Source organism: Mustela lutreola, chromosome 17 (genome assembly GCF_030435805.1).
Source record: "Mustela lutreola isolate mMusLut2 chromosome 17, mMusLut2.pri, whole genome shotgun sequence".
NCBI lineage: Eukaryota > Metazoa > Chordata > Mammalia > Carnivora > Mustelidae > Mustela > Mustela lutreola.
The window spans coordinates 22,762,028-22,788,101 of NC_081306.1; the positions used below are offsets into that span (position 1 = coordinate 22,762,028).

Genomic DNA, 26,074 nt, shown 5'->3' on the forward strand with positions numbered 1-26,074 from the left:
ACCTGGAGGGGCCATACCAGCGGCGTCCGCTTCCCGCGGCGGGCGGGGATGTGGGGCTGAGGCGGGCGCCACGGGCCGGAACATGTAGCTGTCGTTGGGCAGAGACAGCACCCTGGACACGGACACCTTGCGCACCACCAGGAGGCCGGGGGCGTCCGGGCTGTGCAGGGCCACAGGCGGGGGGCCGGCTGGGGGCCCTGGGGCCTCCTCCAGGTCCGGCTCCGCGTCCAGCTCCGCGTCTTCGCGGGCCTCCTTGTTGCTCTCCTCCAGGTGCTTCATGAGCACGGCCACCACCACGTTGACCAGCACGAACTGGGCCACCAGCACGAAGGTGACGAAGTAGATGGGGGAGATGGCGGGCAGGTAGCTGAGGCAGTGCTTGTCCTCGCGGGCACACTCCCGCAGAGTGTCCTGAGGGGCGGGCCGGCGGCTCAGGGACTGGGAGGGGTGCCCTGCCTCCCAGCTCACAGCCCCCAAGGGGCGCCTTCCCTGGGAAGGTGGGCACCGCCGGGCCCATGCTGGTACCTTCATGATGCCATTCCAGTTGTCCCCGGTGGACACGCGGAACAGCGTGAGGAAAGCCATGCCGAAGTTGGAGAAGGTGGCGTGCCGGCTCAAGCCCTCACACGGGTTGTCCTCACTGCACTCTGCGGGGAGATCCTCGCCCCGTTAGCCCACGGGCACGGCAAGGGCAGGGCACACTCGGCCCCCAGGGACCCCACTGACCCACTGTGGGCCCTGCCCTCCCCTGGGGAGAAAGCCCCCTTCTCTGAGGGTACAGGGCCCAGGCGGGTGGGCACGGGGCTCTCTGGGGGCTGCGTCCTTTCACAGCAGGGGCGGAGGTGGGGGGGAACAGGACTGCTCCCTTTGCAGCAGTGGAGGCTGCCTCTGGTCCTGGAGCTTCAGACCTGGGGCTTTCCCAACGGACATGGTCCCTGTGGGTCCACAGGCCAAACCCTCTGGGGCAGCTGGGCATGGCTCAGTCCCAGCAAAGGGCTCCCATGCTCCCCAGCCTGCTTGCGGGGTCAGCACGGTCTCCGGCCTCAGCAGCAGGACAGGGAAGAGGGAGGCACTGTGAATGACGGGCCAGGCCCCGAGTCTTCAGGGCTGGGATCTGGGGCACCAGCTGCTGAGCCCTGGGCAGACCTGAACTGGGACGGACATGTCAGCCACCTTGTGGACAGGCCCGCTGGGGGTGGGGGGCTGTTCAGCTAGACCAAGTGCCCAGGAGATCTCCCAAGGGCTCTGTGGTCACAGGAAGCCCTGCCAAGTCCCCGCCCGGAACCTTGGGCCTGGGGGAGGAGGGAGGACAGGGGGCAGGGTCTGTAGCCCACAGAGCACACGAAGTTCAGGGAAACTTGAGCATGCGTTCGTGGCTGCACAGGGCGTGCGCATGTCCACGTGTGCACGCATGGAGATGCTCCCTTGTGGGTCTGCCCGGCCGGCACCCAGGGTCCCGGGCTCGCGGGTGCGGCTGTGCACACTCACCAAGTCTTCCGAACAGCTCCACCCCCAGGGCAGCATAGATAAAAAACAGGAGCATGAAAAGTAGGCCGAGGTTCCCTACCTACACGGGAAAGAAGCAGAATGAGGTCAGGGGCCGCCCCAGACCCTCCCCAAGCCGGGCACCTGGTGCCCCGCCTCGCTGGCCTCCCCCGCGTCCCAGCCAGGCTCCCCAACACGGCCTCCTGGCTTTCCTCTGGACCCATGTGTCCCGGCACCCGAGCTCTGCAATCCTCCTCTCGTCCGGCCTGATGCCCAAAGCCTCCCCCGCGGCAACCCCACCTCGGTGCCTGCTCTTCTCACACCTACCCTGCACTCTGGGCCCCGGACCCCACTGCCCACAGCTCCTCTGCTGTTCGGACCCCACCGGCCCCGCACAGGGCCTGCCTCCAGGCTCGGGGGCCCCGCAGGGTCAGCCGTGCAGATGGAGGGGGCCCCGAACCCTGTCCCCGGCCTGCTTGCAGGTCTGGCCTGTCCCCCCCTGGCTCGGCAGGGCATCCCGTGACCCTGTCCCCCTCCTCCCCTCTTGTCGCTCCCACAGGCTGAGGGACTGCTGAGGGCGTGGCTGGGACCCACTGAATGGGGGAGCCGGTGAGGTGCCATGGGGGTGAGTGAGTGGCCAGACACGGGGACAGCCGCCATGGTTGCATGGACGGACAGGAGGACACAGGATGGCTGAAAGGCCGGCAGAGGGACTGGGCACAGTATAAAGAGGACCCGAGTCTCCTTCAGCTGAAGAGGCCACACAGCATCGGGGCTGGCGCCGTAAGCGCACCGAGGGAGGACCCAGGGTCGGGGCCGGAGAGGAGTGGGACCAGCGGCCGACACGGGGTCCCCTGAAGTCTGACGAGCGCATTGGGACCATGTTCCCTGCCCGCCGCATCCAGAGCTGGGCTGGGGGCACTAGTTTCCACTCCTTCCCGACAAGCTGAGGCTCAGAGACCGCCGGCTCCCGGCTCCCGTGCCAGCACATCTGAGCTACGCCTGAGGACGTGAGCACCACCGAGCATGGCCCGCCCGCGGCTTGTGCTCCTGGGGGTGTCTAACGCGCGCCCTCCGGCAGAGATGGTGACCCAGCCCGCGCTGTGGACCTACCTGGGGCAGGGCTTGAACCACCGTGTCCAGGAGCGCCCGCATGCCGGTGGCCATCTTCAGCAGCTTCAGCACTACGGCCGGGAGCCAAGCATCAGGCGGGGCTGTGTGGCCTGAGCCGGGCGGACCCTCCCTTGCTGGGGGCGAGACCGGGGGCCCCCCACCCCTGTCCCTTAAACTCCCCGACGCCACACAGTCCCCAGGCAGAGGCTGCAGGGTGAGCAGAGGAAGGACACTGGGCTGGGGCCGGGGAGCTTGGCAGCAGAGCCACCTACCCTGCCTGCCGGCCTCGGGGTACTGGGAAGGGCCGGCAGGCTGCCTACCGCGGGCGATGCGGAGCACACGCATGATGCGAATGATGGTGGGGTTGATGGGCAGGGCGGCGCTCATCTCGATCTCCTCCAGCGTGATCCCCATGATGGACAGCAGCACGATGGCCAGGTCCAGCTGGTTCCACCTGGGCCGGGGGCCGGGCAGGCTGAGCACCGCCTCCCTCCTGCACCCCCCGCCTGGTACCCATGCTGCTCAGGTGGGCTTGAGGGGAGAGGAGGGGCGCGGCTCTCGCCTGACCTTGGCCGAAGGACCTTCCTGGCCCCGGCATGGCCCCACACACCTGTCCTTGAAGAACCTCCGGAACCCGAAAGCCACCAGCTTCAGCGCGGCTTCGAAGACGAAGACGACGGTGAACACGTAGTTGCAATACTTGAGGGCCTCGTCCAGCGACTGCGAGCAGAGCATCAGGCTGCGGAGGCCCCTGGCTCGCAGCACCCCTGTCCGGCTCAGCCTGCCACCCTCTCCTCTGCACGCAGGGCTGGGTGAGGCCCCCAAGGCACGGCCCAGAGATTCCCTTGTGGTGTTCTGAGCCCGCCCAGAACCCCGGCCCCCCCTGCACTCGGCCCCTACCCACTCGGCAGACCCAGCTGAGACCACTCCCTTCCTCCGCAGAGGTGGGGCGGGGAGAGCAGTCCCTTCTTTGAGCAAGGCAGGGACACAGATACAACGTCAGCACAATAAAAAGCCCAGCGCCTTCCACTTGGCCAGTTCACTCCTGGGCAGCTGGGCTCACAGATGTGCCCCCAGACAGTGTTTCCAGACCGTGGGGAGGGCCCTTCGGGGCTGGTGGCCCTGAGAGCGTCACCCACACCACACCTCCACATACCCTGGGAAGCCCAGGCAGGGCTTGGACAAGGCCGCAGACCTGGGACCCCCGGTACTGATCCAGGCCACCCCCCCTGAGCACCGGGCCCCACCCGCACCCCGGGGGGCCTGTGTCCCCACAGCGGCCTTGGAGGCAGGCTGAGTGGGCATCTCCAGGCACCGGGCCCCACCTTGGGCTGGTTGTAGTGCTCCATGGACATGGTGATGACGTTGACCCCAATAATGAACGTGATGAAGAGATCAAGGTAGTGGCTAGTGCACAGCGCGTGAATGGAGCGGCGGGTCGGCGAGTAATCCGCGTAGTAGGGGCGGCGCTGGGCCTCTGTGGGGAGAGCGTGTCTGTGAGCTGGGGTGGGGGCTGCCTGTGCCCCGGTGGCACTGGGATGTCCCTGCTTGTCTGCTGGGAGGGGTGCAGCATGGGGACTGCCAGGGGAGGGCCCGGGCTCAGACACGAGGCATTTACTAGAGCCGGGAGGAAAGGAGTTCTCCAGGAAGGGGGGCCCTTCTAGGTAGAAAACGGCTCCCTGTGAGCCCAGCTCCCACTCCTAGCTGGAACCACAGGCTAGGGGCTGGGGCAGCTCACTGTGTGATCTCCTGGGAGCCCTGGCCCTGGGACAGGTGCTAGGTGTGGGCCAGGCAGCGGAGATCCCACCTGGGCCCTGGTCGGTCCCCATCCCAGCCAGGGGGTCCCGCCACATCGGGGTGAAGACACCTTGATGATGGACACTGAGCAGACAAGGGCCTTCCTAGGTGCAGGACCAGCCCGATCCCCAGCCCCAGCGGTTGCTGGGCACGGGGGACGCTGCCCCCTGTTCCACCTCAGCCTGGACCGAGCTGCCTCTGGTCACCAGGCCCACAATGTCTCCCCTCCTTGTACTCTAAGAGCTCAGTGGCCACTCCCTGCTGCCTGGGCTCTGCCGAACCTCTGGTCCATCTGGCGCTGATGCCACGACCTGGGGAGGTCCTGTGCTGGCCAACGGTTCTGCCTGCACTAAACCCTTTGGAGCTTGTCAAAATCCACTTAGCACTGGATGAGGGCACAGCTGCCACCACTGCACACGGGAGCAATCCTGGGCCACAGAGCCCCGCGCAGGCAGCGCCCAGGGTGACAAGTGCTACAGCTGTCCCGGCCGGATGGCTCAGGGCCTGGGAGGGCAGGGCTGATGGGCACTGACCCCTCCCTGGGACCCGCATGCCCCTTGGGCTGGCGTGCGACCACTAGAGATGGTTCAGCTCGTCAGGCCGGCAGCCAGGCAGGCGGAGCAGCCACCGACGGGCAGGGGTCCCAGAGCGCAGAGCTGCAGGCAGGCATGCAGCCAGGCAAAGGGTGGGACCCAAGCTCAGAGGCAGCAGCACAACACCGGGCAGGTGAGCCGAGGCAGCAGCACAACACCGGGCAGGTGAGCCGAGGCAGCAGCACAACACCGGGCAGGTGAGCCGAGGCAGCAGCACAACACCGGGCAGGTGAGCCAGCAAATCCTCTTCCCTCCCACTGAGGCTGGTGCCCAACCCCCGCCACCCCGTACCTGTCCGGCAAGCAACCCCAGCAGGCCTGGCACCAGAGCCTGCAACATCACCCCTCCCCACAACTGCCACGGAGAAACCGAGGCCGGGTCCGCCCACAGCCCCATGCGCAGAAGCGGGGGCTGACACATGCAGGGCAGGGGTGGGGGCAGATACCTGGGCTGGGGAAAGTGCCTGGAAAGACAAGGAGATGGTCTGAGCTGGCCTCGGTGGGGTTGGGCGAGAACTCCACATGGGGCAGGCAGGGCGAGGACACTCAGCAGGCCCCCTGCTGCCCCCAAGCTGACTGGGACTTCCCTAAGACCCTGACTAACTCTGGCAGCTTCGCTTGCTCGACCCGTGGCCCGCGAACTCTCACGGGCGCAAACCGGCCCCTACAGCCACGGCCGTGAAGACCACGGGTCTCGTTCATGTCCTGTGCTACTCGGGAGGAGGCCCCCTCCTCCTGCCACACGGCTCTCCCTTCCCCGGCCCGGGCATCCAGGGCATGCTGGGGTGCTGGGGCCGGGAGCCCGCCTCTCAGCCGGCGCCCAGATCGCAGGGCACGGGGCACGGGGCGCAGGAACCAACCACCGCCAGCAGCGCCTTACTCCTGCGCTTGCGCTGCAGCCGCCGCTGCCGCTTCTCCTCACGCCGCCGCGCCTCCTCGGCCTCCTGGTGCTGCCGGCACTTGTGGAAGTTCTCCACCACGACGCCCACGAACATGTTGAGCACGAAAAAGCTGACGATGAGCAGGAAGGAGATGAAGTACAGCAGCATCCAGGGGTTGTGGTTGGGCACGGGCTGCGGCACACAAGTGACACGTGGGTGCCTGCCCCCCACCCCTGCTCCGGGGCACCCCTTCCCAAGGACGGCGCATGCCCTCCGGGGTCAAAGACAGAGCCCTGAGATGGCTAGAAACTCTGAGGCCGTAAACCAGCCTCCTGGGAAAAGGTTCCTCGAGATGCCTGGAAGCTGGGGGACAGGGGGTCCCCACGGGAGGTGCGCGCTGACCCCTGCTCCGTACCTGCTGGTCTATGCCCACAGCATCCAGCCCGTCATACATGATGTTCACCCAGCCATCCTTGGACGACAGCACAAACAGGGACATCAGCGCCTGTGAGGGCAGAACAAGGCTGGTCACCACAGCTCTGCATCTACCCAGGGGACCACACCACCCAGGCTGACCGTGGTGCTGGTCCGCGCCCCCACCCGCGGCCCTGCGCACCTGGCCCAGGTTGTCGAAGTTGTACTTGCGCCGCACCCAGCGGTAGTGAGCCGCCCAGCACTCAGCCTTGGTAGAGATGTTCCTGGTGTCCGCGCCTTCGCAGTAGTAAAACTTGCCTTTGAAGAGCTGACCATGGGGCAGAGATCACCTCGCGGCCTGGTCCCGTGCCCCCGGCCCCCCAGACCATCCCCACATGACCCCCTCCGGGCTGCCGGCCGCTGTGGACCACAGCCAGATGCCCGGGGCAAGAGGGGCGCACACCTGCACCCCCAGGATGCCAAAGATGATGAAGAAAGCGCAGCAGATGAGGACGATGTTCCCGATGGGCCTGAGTGAAGATATCAGGGTCTCCACCACCAGCTTGAGGCCTGGAGCTCGGCTGATGACCCTGGACGAACACAGCAAAGGCGGGTCCCTGATCCCAGCCCGAAGCCCGTGCAGGCCCCGCTTGCCTCGGGCCGCAGCCCCGCCCCCCCCCACCCGCCTCGCCCACCTCAGGGGCCGCAGCGTCCGCAGGAGCCGCAGCACACGCAGGATGCCCAGGATCTTGGCGCCCCCGGCCGAGGCCATGGCTACGATGATGTCCACCAGGGACACCAGGACCAGCAGCCCATCCAGCACGTTCCAGCTGCTCTGCAGGTAGGCGTGACTGCCGGAGACCAGGCCCAGGGCCACCACCTGGGAGGCACAGGGGGGAGGAACGCAGGTGGGTGGGGCGTTCAAGGAGCACAGAGGCTGGGGGCTGCCGGGTGGGCAGGCAGGGATCCCCCCAGGCCTGGTACCTTCACCATCATCTCGGCCACGAAGATCGCGGTGAAGACGTAGTTGGAAACGCTGAGGAAGACGCGCTCCTGCAAGCACAGGGCGGTGGGACGGGCTGGTCGCGCCCCCTTGGACCCCCCCAACTCCCCCGACTCCCTGGGCCCAGGAGGGCGCCTCACGGTGCTGCCCGGGTCGATGTCGGGCCTCTCTAGGGCGATGGTTATGCAGTTGAGGAAGATGAAGACCAGGACCACGTGATCGAACATCTTGTGGGCGATGATCTTCTGGCAGGTGACCCGGAACCTGGAGGGGCGGGGCCCGTGAGCCGCGGGGGAGGGCCCGAAGCAAGGCCCACGTGGTGGGGACCGCAGGGGGCGGAGTCGGCTCCACGCAGGCCCGCCCCGCAGCCGGCGCGCCCCGCCCCTCACCTGTTCTGTGGAGAGAAGAGGTACAGGGCCCAGGGCTCCCGGCTGCGACACCAGGCGGGCTTGTAGGGTTCCAGCACCTTGTGCAGGCGCAGGCAGCAACTCTGGGGGTGGAGGGGTACAGGTCCTCAGGGCCCCTCCCTGCCAGCTAGCCCCTGGGCTCCCAACTGGCCCACCTGGGACACTGAGACCCACATGGGGAGTCCATGGAGACCCCATCCCAAGCTGACCTCCATCTTGCGGAGCTTGCCTGGGCAAGGGGAGTGCCTCCCTGAGGGAGCCCTGCCCTCCTGCCCATCTGGCTACTCCCCTTGGCCGGAGGCCAGGCCCTGGGGCGAACCTGCTCCAGAGGTCCCCATGGAAGAGCTGTGGCCACGTAACCCCTGTTGAGCAAGGCTCAGCCAGTCCTGCTCCGCCCACCCCTGACCTGGGGCAGCCGAGACCCTACGCATCGCATGCTCCCAGTCCCTGTCTCTCCGTTCTGCTGTGGGGAACGGGTCCACGATGGGAGGGAGGTGTGAAGACGGGCCTTCACTCACATCCTCCATGTCGTCCTCGAACTCAGTGGGATCCTCCTTGTGGCTGTCGATGCGCAGGAAGAACTCGCCGGGCAGGGCCAGCACCTGCCCATTGCAGTCCTGGGACTTTGGGGGCAGCAGCGCAGCCGGCCGCGGGGGCCGCACATCCAGGCTGCTGTGGTGGTCCAGGGACTCAGCACGCCGCAGCGGGACGGGGCGTGTCTCTGGGGAGGCCCCTGCCCCGGGCCTGCCATCCTCCGCCTCCTCGTCTGTGCTGCCCTTGCCCTCCCCAGACAGCAGGGACTCACGTTCCCCACACTGGCTCCGCCGCTTGAGGCTGGGTGCGCGGCCCAGGCTGTTCCAGCTAGAGCGCCGGCTGCTCCAGGCACTGTTGGGGCCCCAGTGGGCGCAGGGCGAGCTTCGGAGGCTGGACTGCGTTGGGGGATAAGGAGTGAGCAGGGCCAGGGCCCCGAGTCCCCCCACATATCCCCGGGGCCCTGGCCACAGCGGCCATTCCTGACCAGCAGCATTCCTGTGAACACAGTGATGGCACCTGCAATGGATCGCCCCCTTGACTACACAGATGACTGTGTCAGGGGAGCACCCAGTGACCTGGCATTTCAGCATGTCCCTGTGGCACCAAGCCCATCCCCTGTGAGTTAGAGACACAGGCAGCCAATGTCTGGGGCCAAGATGGGCTGCAGCCGGCCACCTGCGGCCGCTGTGGGCTGGGGGCAGGCACAGGTGCTTATCCACGAGCCTGCGCCCAGCCTCGGGCCGGGCATCCTCACACAAGGCGCCAGTGGCCAGGGCGGGGGCCCACATCAGCGCTGAGCGGGCAGTGTCTGGGGTGTGTAAAGACAAACCAAGCGGCTGCGTCAGGGTCAGGGATCTGGCTCCGCTGCTTCATCCTCCCTCCTGTCACTCGCATCCCCTTCCAGGGAACAGCTTGGGCTGGGCATCCCCACAGGTGCCTGTCCCCACCTCCCGGCTGGATGCGTCTGCTTGCTGGCTGCCCAGGGCCTCCGCAGCAGGCACAGGAGATCCTGTCTCCACGGGGCACCCCTCCCCCTCCCCCTCCTCCGCCCACCCTCCCCGCCTTCAGAAGCAGCTTCTCAGGCATCCCTTGGGTCTGCAGGAAGCCCCATGGCTTGGGCTCTGCGGGACACCTGCCCCGCTTCTGTCACGGCATCTCCCTTTCCCCTTGGACGTGCGCTCTGTGCCTGCCAGCCTTTAGCCTTCACTCCGGTCAGGAGACAAACTCGTGGCCTGGCGTTCCGCTGGAGAGGACGGGGCCACGTGGTCCCGCGTCTGCTCTACGCGTTCCTGCGCCTGCTCTACGCGGGCTCCTTCTGCGAGAGCAGGAGCTCCCGGCTCCGTTTATAGAGACAGAGCGGTTGTCTCCGCTTGGGGACAAAGATTTGTGCAGTGTGACTAGGGAGTGTGTGGGGGCCCACACTCCTCCTGGGGAGAGGCCATGAAGACCCAGGTGAAGGGGGTGCCCTGAGGCCGGGGCAGGGAAGGGTCCCTACCAGCGACTTCTGGTCGCCCAGCTGGGGGTCCACAGAGCTGCTGCTGCCTCGCCGCAAGTCCAGGAGGCCGGGGGCCGGGTCCAGGTGCGTGGAGCTCTTGGGGGTGGGCATGGGTGTAGCCGCCGTGCGCATGATGAGAGGAGGGGGCAGGCTGCCTCGGCCCTCTGGGTGCCCGTTGGGGGTCACAGCCAGTGAGTACATCTTCATCTCTGGAGGGAGAAGGGGATGCTCGCCCTGCGTGGCTTCCAGGAAGGGAATGCGCTGGCCCAGAGCCTGCCTGTGGGAGTCCCAGCTGTCCCAGTCCCACTGCCCACGTGCTCACCAGTGGCCCGGAGGTCTGAGAACTTATCAAAATCCTCCTCCAGGTGGGTGGACGTCTTGTCATCGTCTGTGTCGGACCTGTTGGCATCCCCCTGCGCCCCGCAGAGCGGGAGGCAGAGCGGAGTCCCCTTAGGTGGGAGCCATCTGTGCCCAGCATGCACAGGTGGACTCCCCCAGGGACAGCCGGGCCAGTCTGCAGGCAGGCGTGGCCGGGAGCGCTGGGCCTCCGAGTTACCACCGGGGTTGGGGGGGTGGTTGCAGGATGGAGCAAAGCCCCCTCTCTACAGTGGTCCGGGCGGGACTCCCACTCCTCCACCCTCCACCCCTCACCTCTGCCTGGAAGCCCTCCACCAGGATAGCCACCAGCAGGTTGAAGAGCACGTAGTTGCCGAAAGTCATCAGCGCCACGAAGTAGAGGGCAGCCCAGGAGGAGGTGGAGGCCATGCCGTTGTAGAGGACCACGTTCCAGTCCTCCTGGGTGAGGATCTGGGGGGAGGGGCTGTGAGGCAGGGAGTGCAGCCAAGTCCCAGTTGGGGGGTGGCAGGGGCTCAGCACGGTATCTCTGCAGCGCCGGCCTCAGACAGGCCCAGGCACACCCTTGGGGGCTGGCTGGCTGGAGCAGGATAGTGGCTCTCCTGGGGATCACTGTCCCGTCGGGGGACACCTGCACACGGTTTACCTGGAACACAGTGACGATGGCCCACAGCAGGGAGTCAAAGTTCTTCCTGTCCGGGACCGTGTCTCCGGTGTCTGTCGTCAGGCTGAACTTGCAGCCAAAGAGGTGCATGCCCAGGATGCTGAGGGCAGGGCAGGGGTGTGTGAACTCAGGAGGGGTGCGGGGAGGCAGGCAGCAGTCACCTCCACACCTAGGGGCTGCTCCACCCCCGCTGGCCCGCCCCCAAGCCCTCCTGGCGCCCAGGGCCCGGCCTTCCCAGTGGTCGGCGTGAAGACGGAGCCCGGGGTGGGAGGGACCCGGGGTGCCCATCTCCCAGGCCAGCTGGCCAGCTGGCGACTCAGACATCCCCGCGCAGGGCCGGGCTGCGCCCACCTGAAGATGAAGATGAAGAGCGTCAGCAGCATGCAGAAGGTGGCCACGTTGTCCACGGTCTTCATGAGCACCACCAGCTGCCGCCGCAGCGCCGGCAGGAAGCGCACCAACTTCAGCACCCGCAGCAGCCGGAAGGTCCGCAGCACCGACAGCCCGCCATCCGCCTGCCCCACGATCTCCCACACGCTGCGGGCCGACCGGGCCGGGGGTCAGCAGGGGCCCCTCCTTGTCCCGCGGCCTTGACCATACGGCCGAGAAGAGGCGCGGCCGTATCCGGGAACCCAGGGGGCCAAGGGACCATGGCAGGATGGCCAAAGCCCGCTGGCTAACTGCCGGCCGCCGGGAGCTGCTGGAACTCGGGCTCTGGCCTTCCCCACCCTCCTCCTTCACAGACAGCTACCTCCCTCCCTGCTGGGGGGACCTCTGGACTCAGAGAGCCCTGCTTCCTCCTGGGGGAGGGTCACCCCAGATTTTCCCCCTCCTTTGTGTTGATCTGGCTGCAGCTGACGCCACCCAGGCGAGGTGGCCTTCCTTGCAGGGGCTGAGACCTGAGTGACCTTTGGCCAGGTGGCTGAGCGCCTACTCTGTTCTTGCAGGGAATGGCTCCCCCGTGTCTTAGCAACACCTGCCCGAGAAGCAGCGGACTATGTGCAGCTGCCAGCAGAGAGGGACGTGGCCCATGACAGCTGGTGCCCGACTGGGGCTCAGCTCTGTGGGGCAGGGGGTAGGGGCGTTCGCCTGACCCCAGAACTTCCTGGGCCCCCGCAGTCCAGCTGGGAGGCAGGGGAGCACCTGATGACCACGATGATGCCGTCAAAGATGTTGTAGGGGTTGTGGATGTAGCCCAGCGGGCCACAGGCCAGCAGCTTCAGCAGCATCTCCAGGGCAAACATGCTGGTGAAGACGATGTTGCTGATCTCCAGGGCGCTGGTCAGCTCATCGGGCTGTGGGCGGCGGGGAGGCCGTCAGGGCCCCTCCACGGCTCCCACCCACCAGGGACGAGGCCTCCCTGCCACCAGGAATCCAGGAGCAGGCAAGGCTACATGCAGGCAGCACTGGGGGGCAACCTGACCTGGCTGCCCCCCGGGAGAAATTGGACCTGTGCTCTGACCCCGACTGTCCCCGGCTTCCCGGGAGCCCTGCTGGCCCAGCCCGGCAGCACGTCCAAGCTCCGGAGCAAGAACGGGCCATGGGAACTGAGCCCTGAGCATTCGCTCCCAGGTTCCAGGGTGGGCAAAGGGGACCCCAGGGGGCACAGGGCATGGGAGCCACCTCAGATCTGCTGCCGCAGTGTCTGGTGGCCTCACACACCCCTTCTGGGGGCAGAGACCACAGGGGCCTTTCTTACCGGGGACACGCTGGCTCACCTGTGTGTCCGCACCTGCACGTGTGTGTGCGTGCCCACCGCTAGCACCAACATTCCCACTCATGTGCTTGCCCAAGCACTTCCCAACATGGGGCCTGCCGCTTGCATACATGTGTGTACCCGTCATGTGCACACGCACACGAGAATGCGGGCATATACGCGCACAGGTTCCTCCTTACCAGGGACTCCCTCGAAACCTCCCGGTGTCCCTGCCTCGACCTCCCTGTACCCCTGCCCCAGAAAGAGCCTCTCAACACGGGGCCACCACAGACTACTGCTGCTCAGATGTTCCCTGAGTTGTTTCAGAGTGAAAAACATCACTTAAACAACTGGAAAAGCCCCAGGAGTGGGACTCAAGGAACACCCATTTGGTCACTAAAAATGACCCAGCCTGGTCGCCAGAAACGACCCCCTCTCCCTGCCAAATCTGGCTACTGCCCCGCCCTGCTGTGGTCCCCGCTGGGGCAGGGGCCAAAGAGGCCCAGTGTGCACGATCGAGAGCTTCTACGGCTGCTGGGGCACCAGACATGACCCCAGCGCCTCCTCCTGGGGACCAACCCATGCTCTGGCCTTTTGTGAGCATGCAGTGGTCCCACCCAGTGGTCCCAGCTTGTAGAAGGGGTGCCCCCTCTGCGAGAGCTAAGCCAGGAGCATCCCGTCCTCAGAAGCACCAGATGCCCTTGGCCCTGCTGCCTCTAGTCAGTGCTGGCACCCCGGACCCTGGGTCAGGAGGAAGCTCTACGCGGGAAGTGTGGCGCGTGTCCACACTCGCTATCGACAGAGCCCTGGCCCAAGGAGATGCGAGCATCTCTCAAACAATGGACAGAAACCTCCCGTGGCCAAGCACACCTGCTCCGACCCAGGCCCTGCCCCGCCACCCCGCAGCCCTTCTGCAGGGTCCCACAGGAGCACGGGGTCCCCGGGGGGCACGAGGGCCATCCCAGCCCCTCCCTCACCTGCTCATGGTACTCCACGCCCATGCTCAGCGTGTTGGTGAGGATGGCCACCATGATGCCACGGTTGAAGTACTTGCTGTCCACGATGCGGCACAGCTTGCCACTGAAAGCGGCCCACGCGTGGCCGAGCCCACCCTGCTCGCCCGGGGCTGCCCGCCGCTGCGCCTGTGGCCGTGTGCTGCCCTTGCCCGGGGCGTCGGCCGCTGGGGGGGCCCGCATGGGGTCGCGGCGGTCCCCGTGCCGCACGTCCTGTGTGAACTCATACACCGCGTTGCCTTCTGAGCCTCCGCTCTCAGAGTCGCTGAAATCGAGGTCCGGGTCGTCCAGGGCGCTGGCGCAATATGGACAGTCCTTCAGCTCGCAGGTCAGCGTGCCTGCCTGGGGGCTGGGCAGGGGGCAGGGCACGCTCAGGCCTGAGAGGTGGCTGGGGGCCCGGCCCAGTCCTGCGGGGAGAAGAGCACGGGCAGGGTCAGGCCACAGCCTTGTGGGGCTCCTGTGGGGTACACCGGGCGCGCAGCTCGACCAGTAGCAGAGACGCTCTATCTGCCGGCAGCTGCGTTGTCCGTGGAAAAGGCACGCAAGTGCCATTCTCGTGCCCACATTGGACAGGTGTAACGAACGTCAATGCCCTATCTGTCCCAGCGTGTCTGAACCCTCACTGCTTCGATCCGAGGAATGCACACACCACCCAGGGCCCACCATATGGCTTCTTCATGCAAAGTCTCTGGAGCCAGAGGCGTGGCTCCCACCAACGGCCTGCCACGGCCTCCAGGTGCCACAGCTCCGGAGCCCTACAGGGTGGGCTGGGCTGCAGCACACACACTGTGGCGGGCTGGCCACACCCACCCACCTGCTCCTGATGCACTATGGCCCGCACCCCTGCACACCCCACCTGGGAAGGCCTCTCGGTTGTGTGGGACCCAGTGTCCCTCCGACTGCTTGTCCGAGGAGGGTGCAGCTAAGCCCCACGTGGGGGAGACCAGGAGTGTACTGGGGCACACCTGGTCCCCTCCTAGACACTCGCAGGCTCTGGGACCTCAACGTTACCTTCTGTACCCCGCACCCCAGCATCTTAGCCTAGAAAAGGGAGCAGCCACTCCTCTAGAGTGACCAGCCACAGACACGGGCATGTAACCACTCCTGGGGCCTGGTGGGGCAACGGAGCACAGGCCTGGGGGTCTGATGGGGTTTATCAGTCTTGGAATTCTCCTATCCTTGTGAGGTTCGTGTCTTACTTGTACTGGGGCTTGCTGTAAGTGGAAGGAGACCTGGCGCCCTTTTCCAGACCAGTGGCATCAAAGCCCGAGATGCCCAGGCCTGCCCCCACCCCCTTCCCATGAAACCCAAAAGGAGAAAGGAAGACATCCCAAGAGTCCTGTCTCCTCACGGCTCACCCAGCCTGGGTCCCAACCTCCACCGCAAGTGGGGGGCTGGGTCCTTACCGTGTTCCCCAACCAAATGCTGGATCTTCTCGTAGGGGTCAGCACCCCTCAGGCTCAGGGGGCTGTGCTCTCCGGCTCTTGGAGGCCCGCCAGCCCGCTTCCCCGTGGGCCTGGGGCCGGTGCCACCTTTGCCGCCCCCAGCGGATGAGGGCAGGATGGTGGGGTAGTTCATGGCTCTCAGCCCCGTGGCCAGCTTGAGGTTGGCGGCAGCGGCGGCCGCGGTGGATGCCACCCGGGCCCTCTCCTGCGGCCCCTCGACATGGCAGTCTGCGTGGTACACGCTGTGCACTGACTCGGCATTGGGGGGCCCACAGCCCGGTGAGGGCGGTGAGGGCAAGGCCCCAGCCCGCACCAGCCGGGTGTCCCCGGGGCCGGGCTCAGGCCGGCGGGGGCTGCCATGGCTGAAGTGGTAGTGGTGGTGGTGGTGGTGGTGGTGGTGGTACACCAGGTGGTGGATGGAGGCCGTGGGCCTGCCCGTCCGCCTTGGCCGCCGCCCGGGGCCCTGGCCATGCAGGCCGCTGCTGGGGTCCACCTTCTGACGCCAGCGGCTCTGCCAGCGTGCATACAGACGCAGGCCGCGCCGCTTGACCTTGCGGCAGATGTGGCCCACATACTTGAGCAGCTCCTCGTAGCAGCTGCCCGGCTCGGAAAAGCTGGCCAGCGTGCTATCGTTGGAAAGGTAGCGCGCCCGCTGCTCCCGCATGAGCTGGTTCTCCCGCTGCTTGGTCTCCGAGAACTGCGTGGCGATCACCACCAGGCACAGATTGATCATGAAGAAGGAGCCCACCTGCGGCAGGCGGGCAGTGGTGAGCCCCCAGAGGCCGGCCGTGACCCGTCGCCCCGCCAGCCTCTGACCAGGGAGCTGCGGAAGAGGGCGGGGCGGGTGACGGCCAGCAGGGCAGTGACCGAGTCCCTGAGGGAACAGAGCCCTACTGTGCGCTGCTTGTTCTCGGGGCTGGGGACACAGCTGGGAGTGTGGCTGGGTGGTCGCCCCACGATGCTGGGGTCCCCGCTGATGTGAAGCCGGAACCCAGCATCTGCCAAGGGCGGCTCAAGCTAAGTGCTCCTTGCCCATCAGCACGGCCCACATGTGAACAGGAGAGTGACACACGGGGGTGGGGGGGGTGGGGAGAGACTATCCTTCCCATAATCTGTATAACTCGCCACCCCCACCCCTGACCCTGCAGCTTCACTTCCTCCAGGAGCATCACCAAGCAACACTTCTCTGCTCGTGCTCGTGATCAGAAACAAGGGGGCAGGACACCTCCCCATCTGTGTTCACAGCGGGGTCCTCGTAGACCCTGCCCGGGTCACTTCTGAGCCTGGAGGCCCACATACACTGTGGACGGCTGTACCTGGCGGGGGCACCTACGCTAGAGAGACCTATGTCTTCGGGGCAGCCTGCTCTATGAAACACTGGGTCTGTAGGCCCATGAGCACTGGAGCAGTCTGGAAACCCCAGACACTGTCCTGCATCTCCTGCAGCCTCCAGACAGGACCCGGCTGTGGGAGGGCCAGGGGGGCTGCCGGAGGGCTCCTGGAGGTGGGCCTTCCCCAGCAACGCCATCCTGTTGGGGGCCAGGAAGAAGCCCCCCGCCGCCCCATGGGCAGCCCTGGCCCTCTGCCACCCCGCCCTGCAGCTCGGCCAGCTTAGCGACCCTGAGCATCAGTGGAGGCTGGGAGGGTGGGCGTTGGGAAGGGGCACGAGAGTGCCCGCCGAAAGGGGACTTTGGCGGTCCGCGGCCAGCCGTCACGCTGCCAGGGCACCCCCACCCGCAAGCACTGGTGAGCACCCCGCCCAGCCCCCAGGACCTGCCCCATCGCCCGCACTCACGATGATGAGCAGAATGAAGTAGATGAAGTTGTAGAAGGAATGAGCGTCCATGACGTAGTACATTATGTCCACCCAGCCCTCCAGCGTGATCACCTGCGGGGGCAGGCGGCTACATACATGCACGGCCCCGGGAAGGCGTAGGGGCCTCCTCGCCAGTACCCCCGTGGCCCTGCACACGCAGTGCCCGCCCCCCCCTTCCCCGGCCCGGCTGATGGGGAACCTGAGGCTGGGCCCTCCACCGCAGAGCCAGGACCCACCTGGAAGATGGCAATCCAGGCGTAGCCAATGTTGTCGAAGTTGATGGCGCCGTTGTGGGGGTTGGAGCCCCCAGAGCGGCACACGTTGTAATACTGGTTCCAGTTGATGCAGGCATTGTGGGCAGCACCGGTCGAGCCCTCGCGCTGCGGCTGCCCGTAGGCCTCCCAGCCCAGCGTGCACTCCACGCGCAGCTCCCGGCGGCTGGGGATGTGTGAGCACTTCTGCATGCCATTGTCTCGGCGAGAGGAGCAGATGAAGGGATTCTCCTCGCCCTCCTCTGTCTGGTAGTACGGCCGCAGGAAGGTGAGGTTGTTGTTTCTGTGGGCAGACGGCGGTCCCGGAGCCGCAGAGGGACGCAGAGACGAGACAGACGGACAGAAGAGCAGAGAAACACGGGTGAGACAGGCAGCGACAAAAACAGCATGACAGGCAATCAGAAATGGTGAAACGAGCAGATTAACAGGGAAGTACCCAAAAGCACACGTAAAAACAAAGAAATGAAACAGATCCAGAAAAAAAAAAAACTCAGCTAACAGTACTCTAAGAAAAGTGCGTTCCTAGAACCGGAACTGGAGGGAAGGAGCCTGAGGGGCTGGAGACGTGGAGCATCTGGAGGCTGCACATCTAGGGGCCCGGCAGGAGCATCTGGGGTGGGGCTGTAGGAGAGGAGCCTACTGGGGGCGGGGCATCTGGGGGCGGAGGATGTAGGGGCCAAGCTGTAGGAGCAGAGCATCTGGGGTGGGGCCCTAGCGGTGGAGAATCTGGAGGCAGAGCATCTGGAGGCAGAGCATCTGGAGGCTGAGCATCTAGGGGCCGGGCTGAAGCATCTGGGGTGGGGCTGTAGGGGAGGAGCCTACTGGGGGCGGAGCATCTAGGGGCCAGGCTGGAGGCCTGCAGCACCTGGGGTGGGGCCAGGGGGGAGGAGCCTGCTGGGGGCAGACCCTGTTGGGGGCGGAACATCTAGGGGTGGGGCTGGAGGCATGCAGCATCTGGGGTGGGGCCAGAGGGGAGGAGCCTTCTGGGGACGGAGCATCTACAGGTGGGACTGGAGGGGTGGAACATCTGGAGGCGGAGCATCTGGGGTGGGGCCGGAGGGGAAGAGCCTGCTGGGGGCAAGAGCCCACAGGGCCCCACACCTGGCAAAGGTGCTGTCCAGGAAGCAGCGGTTGCGCAGCAGGCCAGCCCACAGCTGGACGCCCACGATGCCGAAGATGAAGAAGACAAAGAAGCAGAGCAGGAGAACGTTCCCGAGCATGGGCAGTGTGTCCAGCAGCAGCGTGACCAGGATCCGCATGCCTGCAGGGGCAGGGAAAGAAGTCAGCACAGCGGAGCTCTCCCGGCGCTCCCGCTAGCCCACAACCCTACGGAGCGCCCTCAGCCCTCCTGCTTTTCACACATGGGATCAGCAACTCCGGGGAGAGCTTGCAGTGGTCCCCACACACTTGGCAGGCCCCAAGCCCCGTGACACCTGTGGATCAGACCTACGTGAAGGAAAGCAAGGCTGTGGGCCTAGAAGGTCTGGGGGCTGGTGGCTCCTCGGGGCCACCAGGAGCTCAGGCTCTAGGCTGCCTCCAGCACTCAGGAGCCCGGGGTTGTACAACAAGTATGGGGTCCAAGGACATTTCTTCCCAGGCCCTGTGTGAATCGTGCTGGAGGCAAGTCCTGCCCTGGAGGGAGAGACCCCAAGGCAGGGGTGGTGTGCTGAGAGGCAGTGTTGAAGCCTGGGCACCTGGTGCTGGATACATGCAAATGAAATTGGGAGCCGGTGAGCTGAGCCCCATGTGGTCACAGGCCCCTACCCACGTGGGCCTGTCCCCTCCCAGACCTCAGCAAGGAGGACTGACTCCTCCCCTGGAACAAGCAAGGGCAGGGCTGAGGCACCAAACCGCACTCTGGGCAGGCAGGAGCGGGGTGCAGATGCCAAGGCCTTGGGGAGCAGCAACCTGGGGGGGGGGGGCGCGACATGGCAGAACACGCCCATGCAGCCGCTGGCATGACCCTCAAAGGCAGTGCAGATGGGGAGCCTGAGGTTAGCCCAGCAGCACGGTGGGGAGCCCGGGCCCTGTGCAGACTGTCACTCCCCGACCCTGTCCGGGTTTGTTGTGTGCTTTCCAGAAAAAAGCAGCCAGTCCCCAGGAGCCCCCTGCGGTGAGTGGCGGGAGGCTTGCCGTCTACCCCCCTGCCCCCGCCCAGGGCTGGGGCCACCGCATCTAGGAGCAGCCCCAGCAGACCCTGGTGAGCTCTCTGCAGGGCCAGTGGGACGCGCAGGCCTGTCCTGGGGGAGGGTTACTCACTGGGCACACGGTTGATGGCGCGGAGGGGCCGCAGCACACGCACGGTCCGGATGGCCGAGAGGCTCACGTTGTGCCCATCCAGCGAGTACTCCATCATGCTGGCGGGTGGGCAGAGGAACAGGGAGGCTCGGGGGCTGGGGCCTGGACAGGGCCCCAGGGGCAGGGCTGAGCACCACCTTTCTCCAGAGCACCTTGCCAACTGAGGCCAGAGGGCCTGGTCCCTGTGCCTCCCTGGGGCCCCTTGCCGCTCATGGACCATCTGCATCTGTTCCCCCCCTCCCCCACCGCTGGCCATGGGGCAGCGTCCTTCTCCCTGTCAGAGGCTGCACTGACCCCACCCCCAGCTGCCTCCCAGTACTGCCTCCACCGGATCCCTGCAGAGTGCACCTCCCCCTCCTGGTGGGACCCCGTTGCTAGCAGAGCCATGGGGAACAGGTGGCCCAGCCGGGCTTGGCTAGGCACGCCTGCCACCACGGGTCCAAGGGTCTCCTGGGCCAGCCCCGGCTCTTGGGGGGCAGGGGAGCATACCCCGCCATGACGATGAAGAAATCCAGCCTGTTCCACGTGTCCCCCAGGTAGCACTTCTGCCCGAAGAGCCCCAGGGCCACCATCTTGATGATCATCTCCACCGCGAAAAAGGCGAAGATGAAGTCGTCGAAGGCCTGGCGGGAGATGGAGCCTGAGCACTGTTCCTGCTGGCGCTCCCCGGGGGCCGGCCCTGGCCTCCCCAGCGTCCCGGGCCCACCTCCAGGATGCTGCAGCGCTCTGACTGGCACTCGACGTCCTCGCAGGGCCGGAACATGCCCAGGGTCACGCAATTGAGCATGATGACCAGCATGCTGACGTGCTCGAACCACGTGGGCCGGCCGCTGAGTTAAGGATCAACGGTGGGGACGGGAGCGACCTGGGGAGCGTGGACCCAGGACCCACCCCAGCACCCTATCCGCTGGGCCTGCAGAGGCAGGGCCACAACCCTGGCCCCTGTGTGCTGCGCCGGCAACTCCCCGCCGTGGGCCCCTGTCCTCCAGCCCCTGCTCCTCTGCTAGGCTCCCCCTGACACTGGTGCCCCAAGCTGAGGCCGGTCATTTAGGGAGTCCTCTCACGGGCTCCATCCAGCCTGGGCCCCCACGTGCTGTGGATGTGCACACACCGTGAAGGCAGCGAGAACACATCTTGGTGCTAACACCCCCGTGACTCCAGCAGGCTGACAGGGCCCTGACCAAAGCTGCTGGGACGGGGAATGAGAGCTTTCAATCTGCTCAGTCGCTGGGCGCGGGGGACCCACAGTCCTCCTGAACACCTGCACCAACGGGGACCCAGGAGGATACCTCCTCGCCCCCTCCCCAGCCCCCGGCCCCAGTCCCAGAGCCAAAGCTCCCCATGGTGACTGGCCCTGTCCAGGAGTCTCTGGCTGACAAGAGGACGTCCCCGTGGGGTGGGAGCCTCTGAAGCCAGCTCAGCAGGCAGTGCCGCTTCCCCACACACTCCGCACCCCTGCATCCCTGGTGTGGGGACCAGAGCCCCCCTGTGACCTCCTGGACCTCCCAGGAGCAGCCACCAGGGGGCGCTAGGGTTCCACACAGGCTGTACCGTGCCCTGGCCCAGGGTGGGCGTCTCTGGGAAGGGGTGCACCCAGCACTCCCACCCCAGTTGGTGCACTAGGGACTCGGGGCGACCTGTGCTGGGCCGGCTGGACCAGGCTGCGTGGGGAGCTGGGCGCCATGCAAACCCTGTGAATGTGGACAGGTATGCCCAGCGGCTGGCAGGACTTGTGGTATTCTGTGCAGCCCACACGCTGTCCCCACATCAGGATCTGGAAGCAGCCCATCCTCTTCCCTCTCTCCCCCAGCACCCCGATCCTGGGCAGAGGTGGGGCCAACACCGTCACTCCATTCCCACACCCACGCAGCCCCAGCCCTCAGCCCCCACCCAGGGGGCCTGGCTTGCCTGCCGGCGGGTGGGGATGCAAGGCCAGAGACCTGTGGCTGATGACTGCACCTGCAGTGCACCAGCAAGCCTCCACCAGGGCGTCTTGGGGCCCCCCTGCACAGACCAGGTCCCAGGCTGTCAAGGAGGGCTCAGGCTGCACCAACCCCCTAACCCTTTGTCCCTTAAAGGCTGCAGTCATACCTCTAAGGAGGGACCATCTGTGTGTGTCACTGTGGGGGGGGGGTCCCCAGTATAGAATGGCTCAACAGGTCCTCCTACAAGGAGACAAACCTCCCACATCCCCATAAGGCCCAGCCGGGGAGCAGGAGGCTCTGGGTGGGTGATGGTCAGAGGGTGTGAGGGAGTGCGTCCCACCCCTGATACCCAGGTGGACGCATGTGCATGCCCCGCCCCCTTGCCCCTGGCCCGGAAGAAGCCCACCAGCTACCCTCAAGGCCCTAACCATCACTGCTACCCACCCTCACTACTGCAAGACCCGGAGCCACCGTTCGGGGTCCTGACAGAGGCAGTGGGGATGAAAGGGGCAGGTACAGGCATCTCCTGCCCCAGACCCCACAGCTACTGTCAGGCAAAGCTGAGGACCTCTGCCCTCGAAAGCAGAGCAGACCCAGGCCCTGGGCTCCACTAGGCCAGAACCCACAAGACTATTCAGCTCAAGGGCTGGGAGGGGCCCTCAATCCCCAAGACAAGCCACAAACCAGGGCCCTGTAACAGGAAAAGACCGCCCTGCTTGGGGTCCTACCTCCACATCTTCCCAAGCTGCCGACAAGTGAAGCCTGGGACCCACCAACCATGGCTCGTGGCTCCGACTCCGCGGGTCCTGTGGGTGTGGGCCCGCCTGCCCCACCCATGAGACACGCCTGGCAGGCTCAGTAGCCCTCCCTCCCTCAGTACCCCTCCCAGGTGCCCAGCGGGGAGGGCACGAGTGCAGGTTTATCCCAGAAGTAAGGCCACTACTAGAGTGACTGATGACCAAACCGGTCAGCACGAGCACAGCACCTCAGAAGTCCTCCATCCACCCCCAAGAGCTCTCACCCTTTGGGGTTTCTCTCCTAATGATAAAGCCTCCCCACAACCAGCCCAGACACACACCTGGGAGGAAATGACCCTAGGGTCCTGCACCTGAGCCCCAAGACCTTGCCTTGGTCTGTGTAGGGGTGGGTAAGGGTGCTCACGTGTACACACGGTTCTCCCGAGACCCCCCAGAGCCACCATGCAGATGGCTGGGGGCTCCCCAGAGAAAAGAGTAGCAGGCCCAGGGGTCACTGCACACCAAGGCCACCCCCTCCCCCATCACACCTTAGTGGGCAGCCGAGGACAGGCAGGGCCAACCTGCTCCTCACCCAGAGCCCGGCGACTCCCAGAGACTTAATCACACAGATGGATTTTCTGGGTTTTAATTAAAAATCCTTTAGGTTTTGAACCAAATTCTACAAATTAGAGTCAGCTTCCACCAGGGTTCCAAGAAAGCCTCGGTAATGTACAGCCAGGAGGCGGCGGCCACACTGGCATAGGGAGGGGTCGAGTCCGACACTGAGTGATGCAGTCTCTGCCACAGGACCCCAGAGCGCTGGCAGGCTCAGTCTGGCCGTGAGCCCCCTGACCCACATACTGCGACTCCCCTGGGCCTAGCCGGTCCAGCTCCAGGGAATTCCCGGGGCCTGGGCTGGGCCTGCACCACCACCCAGGCTGGTGGGGGGTGGCCTATCAATGAGAGACAGGGCTCAGACAGGCCTGATGAGAGGTCCCAGAGCCCCTCTCGGCATTGGGAACAAAGGTCCTGTCTGTTGGGGACCTCTCAAGGACCCTGCCCATGCTGTGGGCACACACCCTTCCAGCATACTCCCCGTGGCCTGGCCTGATGCCAGCCTTTCCCACTGCCTCCCTCTCCTCCAGGTCTTCCTGGGCCTGGTGGGGCTAGCAGGTGTCCAGCCAACGCTGCGCCACCTTTGCACTCTCCCAATGGTGCCCACGGCCAGGCCTCTCTGAGCTGGGGTGGAGGGGGAGCCCAGTCCTGTCCTGACACTCTTGGTGCTGGAAGGACGGCCTCTCATGCCACCAGGGCTCCAATGCACCCCACAAAGACACCCCAAAACCAGGCCCAGCCGGGGAGGAGGTAGAGTCGAGGACCGAGCCAGGTGACCGCTGTCCGTGGTGCTGAAGACATCCTGCCCCAGGCCCGCTGGGGGCTGGGGAGGAGGCTGTGGACGGGTCACCTGCTGAGCAGCCCCGAGGTGGGGGGAGTGGGGGGTGCTGCTCCCCCTGACCCAGGCTTCCCGGGGAACCACCCACCGATCCACGTGCCTCCTCAGACTGCCAGCTGGCTAAGCAAAGCACACCAACTGAGGCTTTGAAGACGGTGCAGGCCTGAGAGCACCCTCTCCCTCCTGTCCCTGGCTGTGGGCACTGGGTGGGGACGGCCAGGAAGTGGGGGTGACCGTGGCAGGCACAGTCATCTCTGCACAAAGGCGTCATCAGCTGGAAGCATGAGGCTGCTGGGCCTGGGCCTGGAAGCCAGAAGGGGCTCACGGACACTCAGCCCCCGTTTCAGCGGCTGTCAGCCCCTCACCAGCAGCTGTGCCAACAGGGAACCTGACGCTCTGGGAGGTCCCCCCGGCCTGTAGGGCACAGGACTGTGTGGCTGAAGGGTGGTCCTGGACCTCTGAGCCGAATCCTCACTGATGGCCACCCAGCCCTGCTGGCTCAGGGCCCCCAGAACTGTGGAGTAGGCCATCTTCTCTCCCCCCTACCAGCTTGCAGCCTGGCCCGACAGTACCACTACCTACCCCTCACCCTGAGCCTCAGTTTCCCCAGCTGCAGCACGGGAGTGATGGTAGGTATCATCAGATGTGGAGGGGAGCGCCCAGCAGGCTCCAGGTCCCCCTCCCTCATCCTGACGATGTCACTTCAGCTCCCTGGCTGGCTGCAGACATAAAGAAAAGGGACATTGTGTTTTCGACAGGGGTGCAGATGGGGAAGCAGGATACCTCTCCTTGAGGGGTGGACAACGGTGGGGGACACGGCTGTAAGGCTGTGGGGGGGTGGCCACAATGCAGGCTTCATGGGGACCAGGCCCTGACCGCGCAGGCTGGGCTCCCCGAGGGGCAGCCGTGAGCTCACAGGGACAGAGGGAAGATGAGAAAGCCCCAAACAGGCCAGCCCCACCTGCCGCCTCCCAGAGCAATCTGCTCCACCAGCTAAGCTCCATTAGACCACATCCACAATAGCTTGGTGAGTGTCCCTGTGCCTGGGAAGGCGGTGGGGCACGTGTGGTGGGAAGGAGGGGACGCAAGGCAGGGTGGCCCACAGCCTTCAGACTCTCAGGCTGGCACCTGTCTCTTCCTCATGGCCTCGGCCCAGGTCAGGCCAGCAGCCTCCCCCACCTCCCTGTCGTCTACCCTGTACCCATGGCAGCCCCCCACTGCCAGGATCTACTGAGCACAGCCAAGAGGCAGCCCGGGGCCACCCTGATCCACTGCCCATCAGGAACACTGAGCCCAAACCGCCGACTCCAAGCCCTTGGGCACCAGCCTCTGACCTCGATGGGACTGGCAGTCTTCCTGTGTGGTGTGGATAAGGGGCCCCGACAGGCAGGGGAGGTGTGGGGATGAGCTTGGCCACTCCATACGCCTGCACCTGCCCTCAGATGCACAGTGGCCCCACACTCCGTGCCAAGGGCTCCCCCCCACCCCATGGACTGCTGGTGGGCAAACCATTCCCGTTGGCTGCGCACACGAGGCCTGCTGCTCTCACCCCTGGCCCCCCAGCCTTCGATCTCTTGAGCATTCAACCTTGCTTTTGCAATTTGTTCAAGGAGAAAAGCCTGTGTTTGTTTACGGGGGAGAAAGCCCCTTCTGGAGGACAGAACAATCCTGGGTTACCAACAAGAAGACATCTGCGGTCCCCATTCAGCCAAGTGGACAGCTACAGACAGAACAGCTCTGGGGCGGGAAGGAACAGGCCCCATGGGACCCAGCCAGCTGCAGATCAAATCCTGGGGCCCAGCGGGCAGCACCGGAGATCCCCAGACCCGGCCAACCTCACAGAGCACAGCGTGGCCTTCCCCAGCCCGGGCCCCTCCCAGCCCCGCATCTGACGGCTGGGACAAGGGCAGTGCAGGGGACCTGGGGAAAGAACCCAAGGGCGCGTGTGGCCAGGCTGGTGAGCCCAGAAGTGCAGTTGACAACCAGGGAAGCTGAATGTCACGTCTCTGTGGTCGAGAGGGAGACTGCGGTGAGGAGCACAGAAACCCACCCTGGTTGGATGGAGTGGCGCACGGCCGCAGCGGGAGGCGTGCACAGAGAGAATCAACGTGCAGAGGCCCGGCTCCCTAGAACACAGGTGGACATACGTGCGCGAAGAGGCATGTGGAATGTCTGGGAAAAGCTCCCGTGGGGGGGGGGGGGGAGGGTCACGGCTCCGTGCAGGGAGCAGGCGAGACGGGACCTGGGATCTACCCCGCCTCTGTCCTCTGGGCCTCTGCAGGCCACATAGGACCGCCACAGTGAGGCGTCTCACTGCCCAGGCCCACACTGCGTGGCTGCCAACGTGGGGGAGGCCTGGGAAAGGCCCCCACCCACCAGGGCAGACACTCGGCCCCTTGCTCATGGTGGCGGGAGTCCACGGGCCTTCTGCTCTGTGCCTGGCTGGCAAGCCCCCCTCCCAATGTTGCCACAGCAACACGCTGGCGACAGCCTCCTCCCTGGCCCAGCATCTGAACAGGAAGCAGCATGTTCTTACCAGAGACCATTAACGACACGGCTCCTCCCAGACCAGCCTCGGTGCGGGACCCGCTCCTCTGCACCGTCAGGGACCCACTAGGCCTCTGTGAGCACCTCCAGGGAGCCCTCAAGGGAGGCATGCAAGATGGACAGCGGCTGAGCT

The 26,074-nt window shown here is 65.7% G+C and overlaps 1 protein-coding gene across 2 annotated transcripts in view; it reads right to left on the minus strand.

Moving 5' to 3' along the window:
- Window positions 1-26,074, minus strand: part of CACNA1H (calcium voltage-gated channel subunit alpha1 H) — a 56,476-nt gene that overhangs the window by 2,599 nt on the left and 27,803 nt on the right. The window contains exons 3-33 of one of the 2 annotated variants that reach the window (XM_059154536.1): window positions 19,986-20,097; window positions 19,769-19,902; window positions 19,241-19,338; window positions 18,083-18,242; window positions 16,946-17,264; window positions 16,689-16,781; window positions 14,855-15,641; window positions 13,413-13,855; window positions 11,883-12,034; window positions 11,091-11,276; window positions 10,722-10,839; window positions 10,373-10,528; window positions 10,044-10,134; window positions 9,722-9,930; window positions 8,211-8,621; window positions 7,675-7,775; window positions 7,426-7,549; window positions 7,267-7,335; window positions 6,978-7,162; window positions 6,746-6,872; window positions 6,485-6,610; window positions 6,284-6,373; window positions 5,868-6,060; window positions 5,434-5,451; window positions 3,924-4,075; window positions 3,209-3,318; window positions 2,919-3,052; window positions 2,595-2,669; window positions 1,489-1,563; window positions 526-647; window positions 18-411 (exon numbers count right to left, since the gene is read on the minus strand). In XM_059154536.1, coding sequence (XP_059010519.1) covers window positions 18-411; window positions 526-647; window positions 1,489-1,563; window positions 2,595-2,669; window positions 2,919-3,052; window positions 3,209-3,318; window positions 3,924-4,075; window positions 5,434-5,451; window positions 5,868-6,060; window positions 6,284-6,373; window positions 6,485-6,610; window positions 6,746-6,872; window positions 6,978-7,162; window positions 7,267-7,335; window positions 7,426-7,549; window positions 7,675-7,775; window positions 8,211-8,621; window positions 9,722-9,930; window positions 10,044-10,134; window positions 10,373-10,528; window positions 10,722-10,839; window positions 11,091-11,276; window positions 11,883-12,034; window positions 13,413-13,855; window positions 14,855-15,641; window positions 16,689-16,781; window positions 16,946-17,264; window positions 18,083-18,242; window positions 19,241-19,338; window positions 19,769-19,902; window positions 19,986-20,097 — 5,564 coding nt within the window. The remainder of the gene's footprint in view (window positions 1-17; window positions 412-525; window positions 648-1,488; window positions 1,564-2,594; window positions 2,670-2,918; window positions 3,053-3,208; window positions 3,319-3,923; window positions 4,076-5,433; window positions 5,452-5,867; window positions 6,061-6,283; window positions 6,374-6,484; window positions 6,611-6,745; window positions 6,873-6,977; window positions 7,163-7,266; window positions 7,336-7,425; window positions 7,550-7,674; window positions 7,776-8,210; window positions 8,622-9,721; window positions 9,931-10,043; window positions 10,135-10,372; window positions 10,529-10,721; window positions 10,840-11,090; window positions 11,277-11,882; window positions 12,035-13,412; window positions 13,856-14,854; window positions 15,642-16,688; window positions 16,782-16,945; window positions 17,265-18,082; window positions 18,243-19,240; window positions 19,339-19,768; window positions 19,903-19,985; window positions 20,098-26,074) is intronic. The other variant, XM_059154537.1, reaches the window with a different exon arrangement.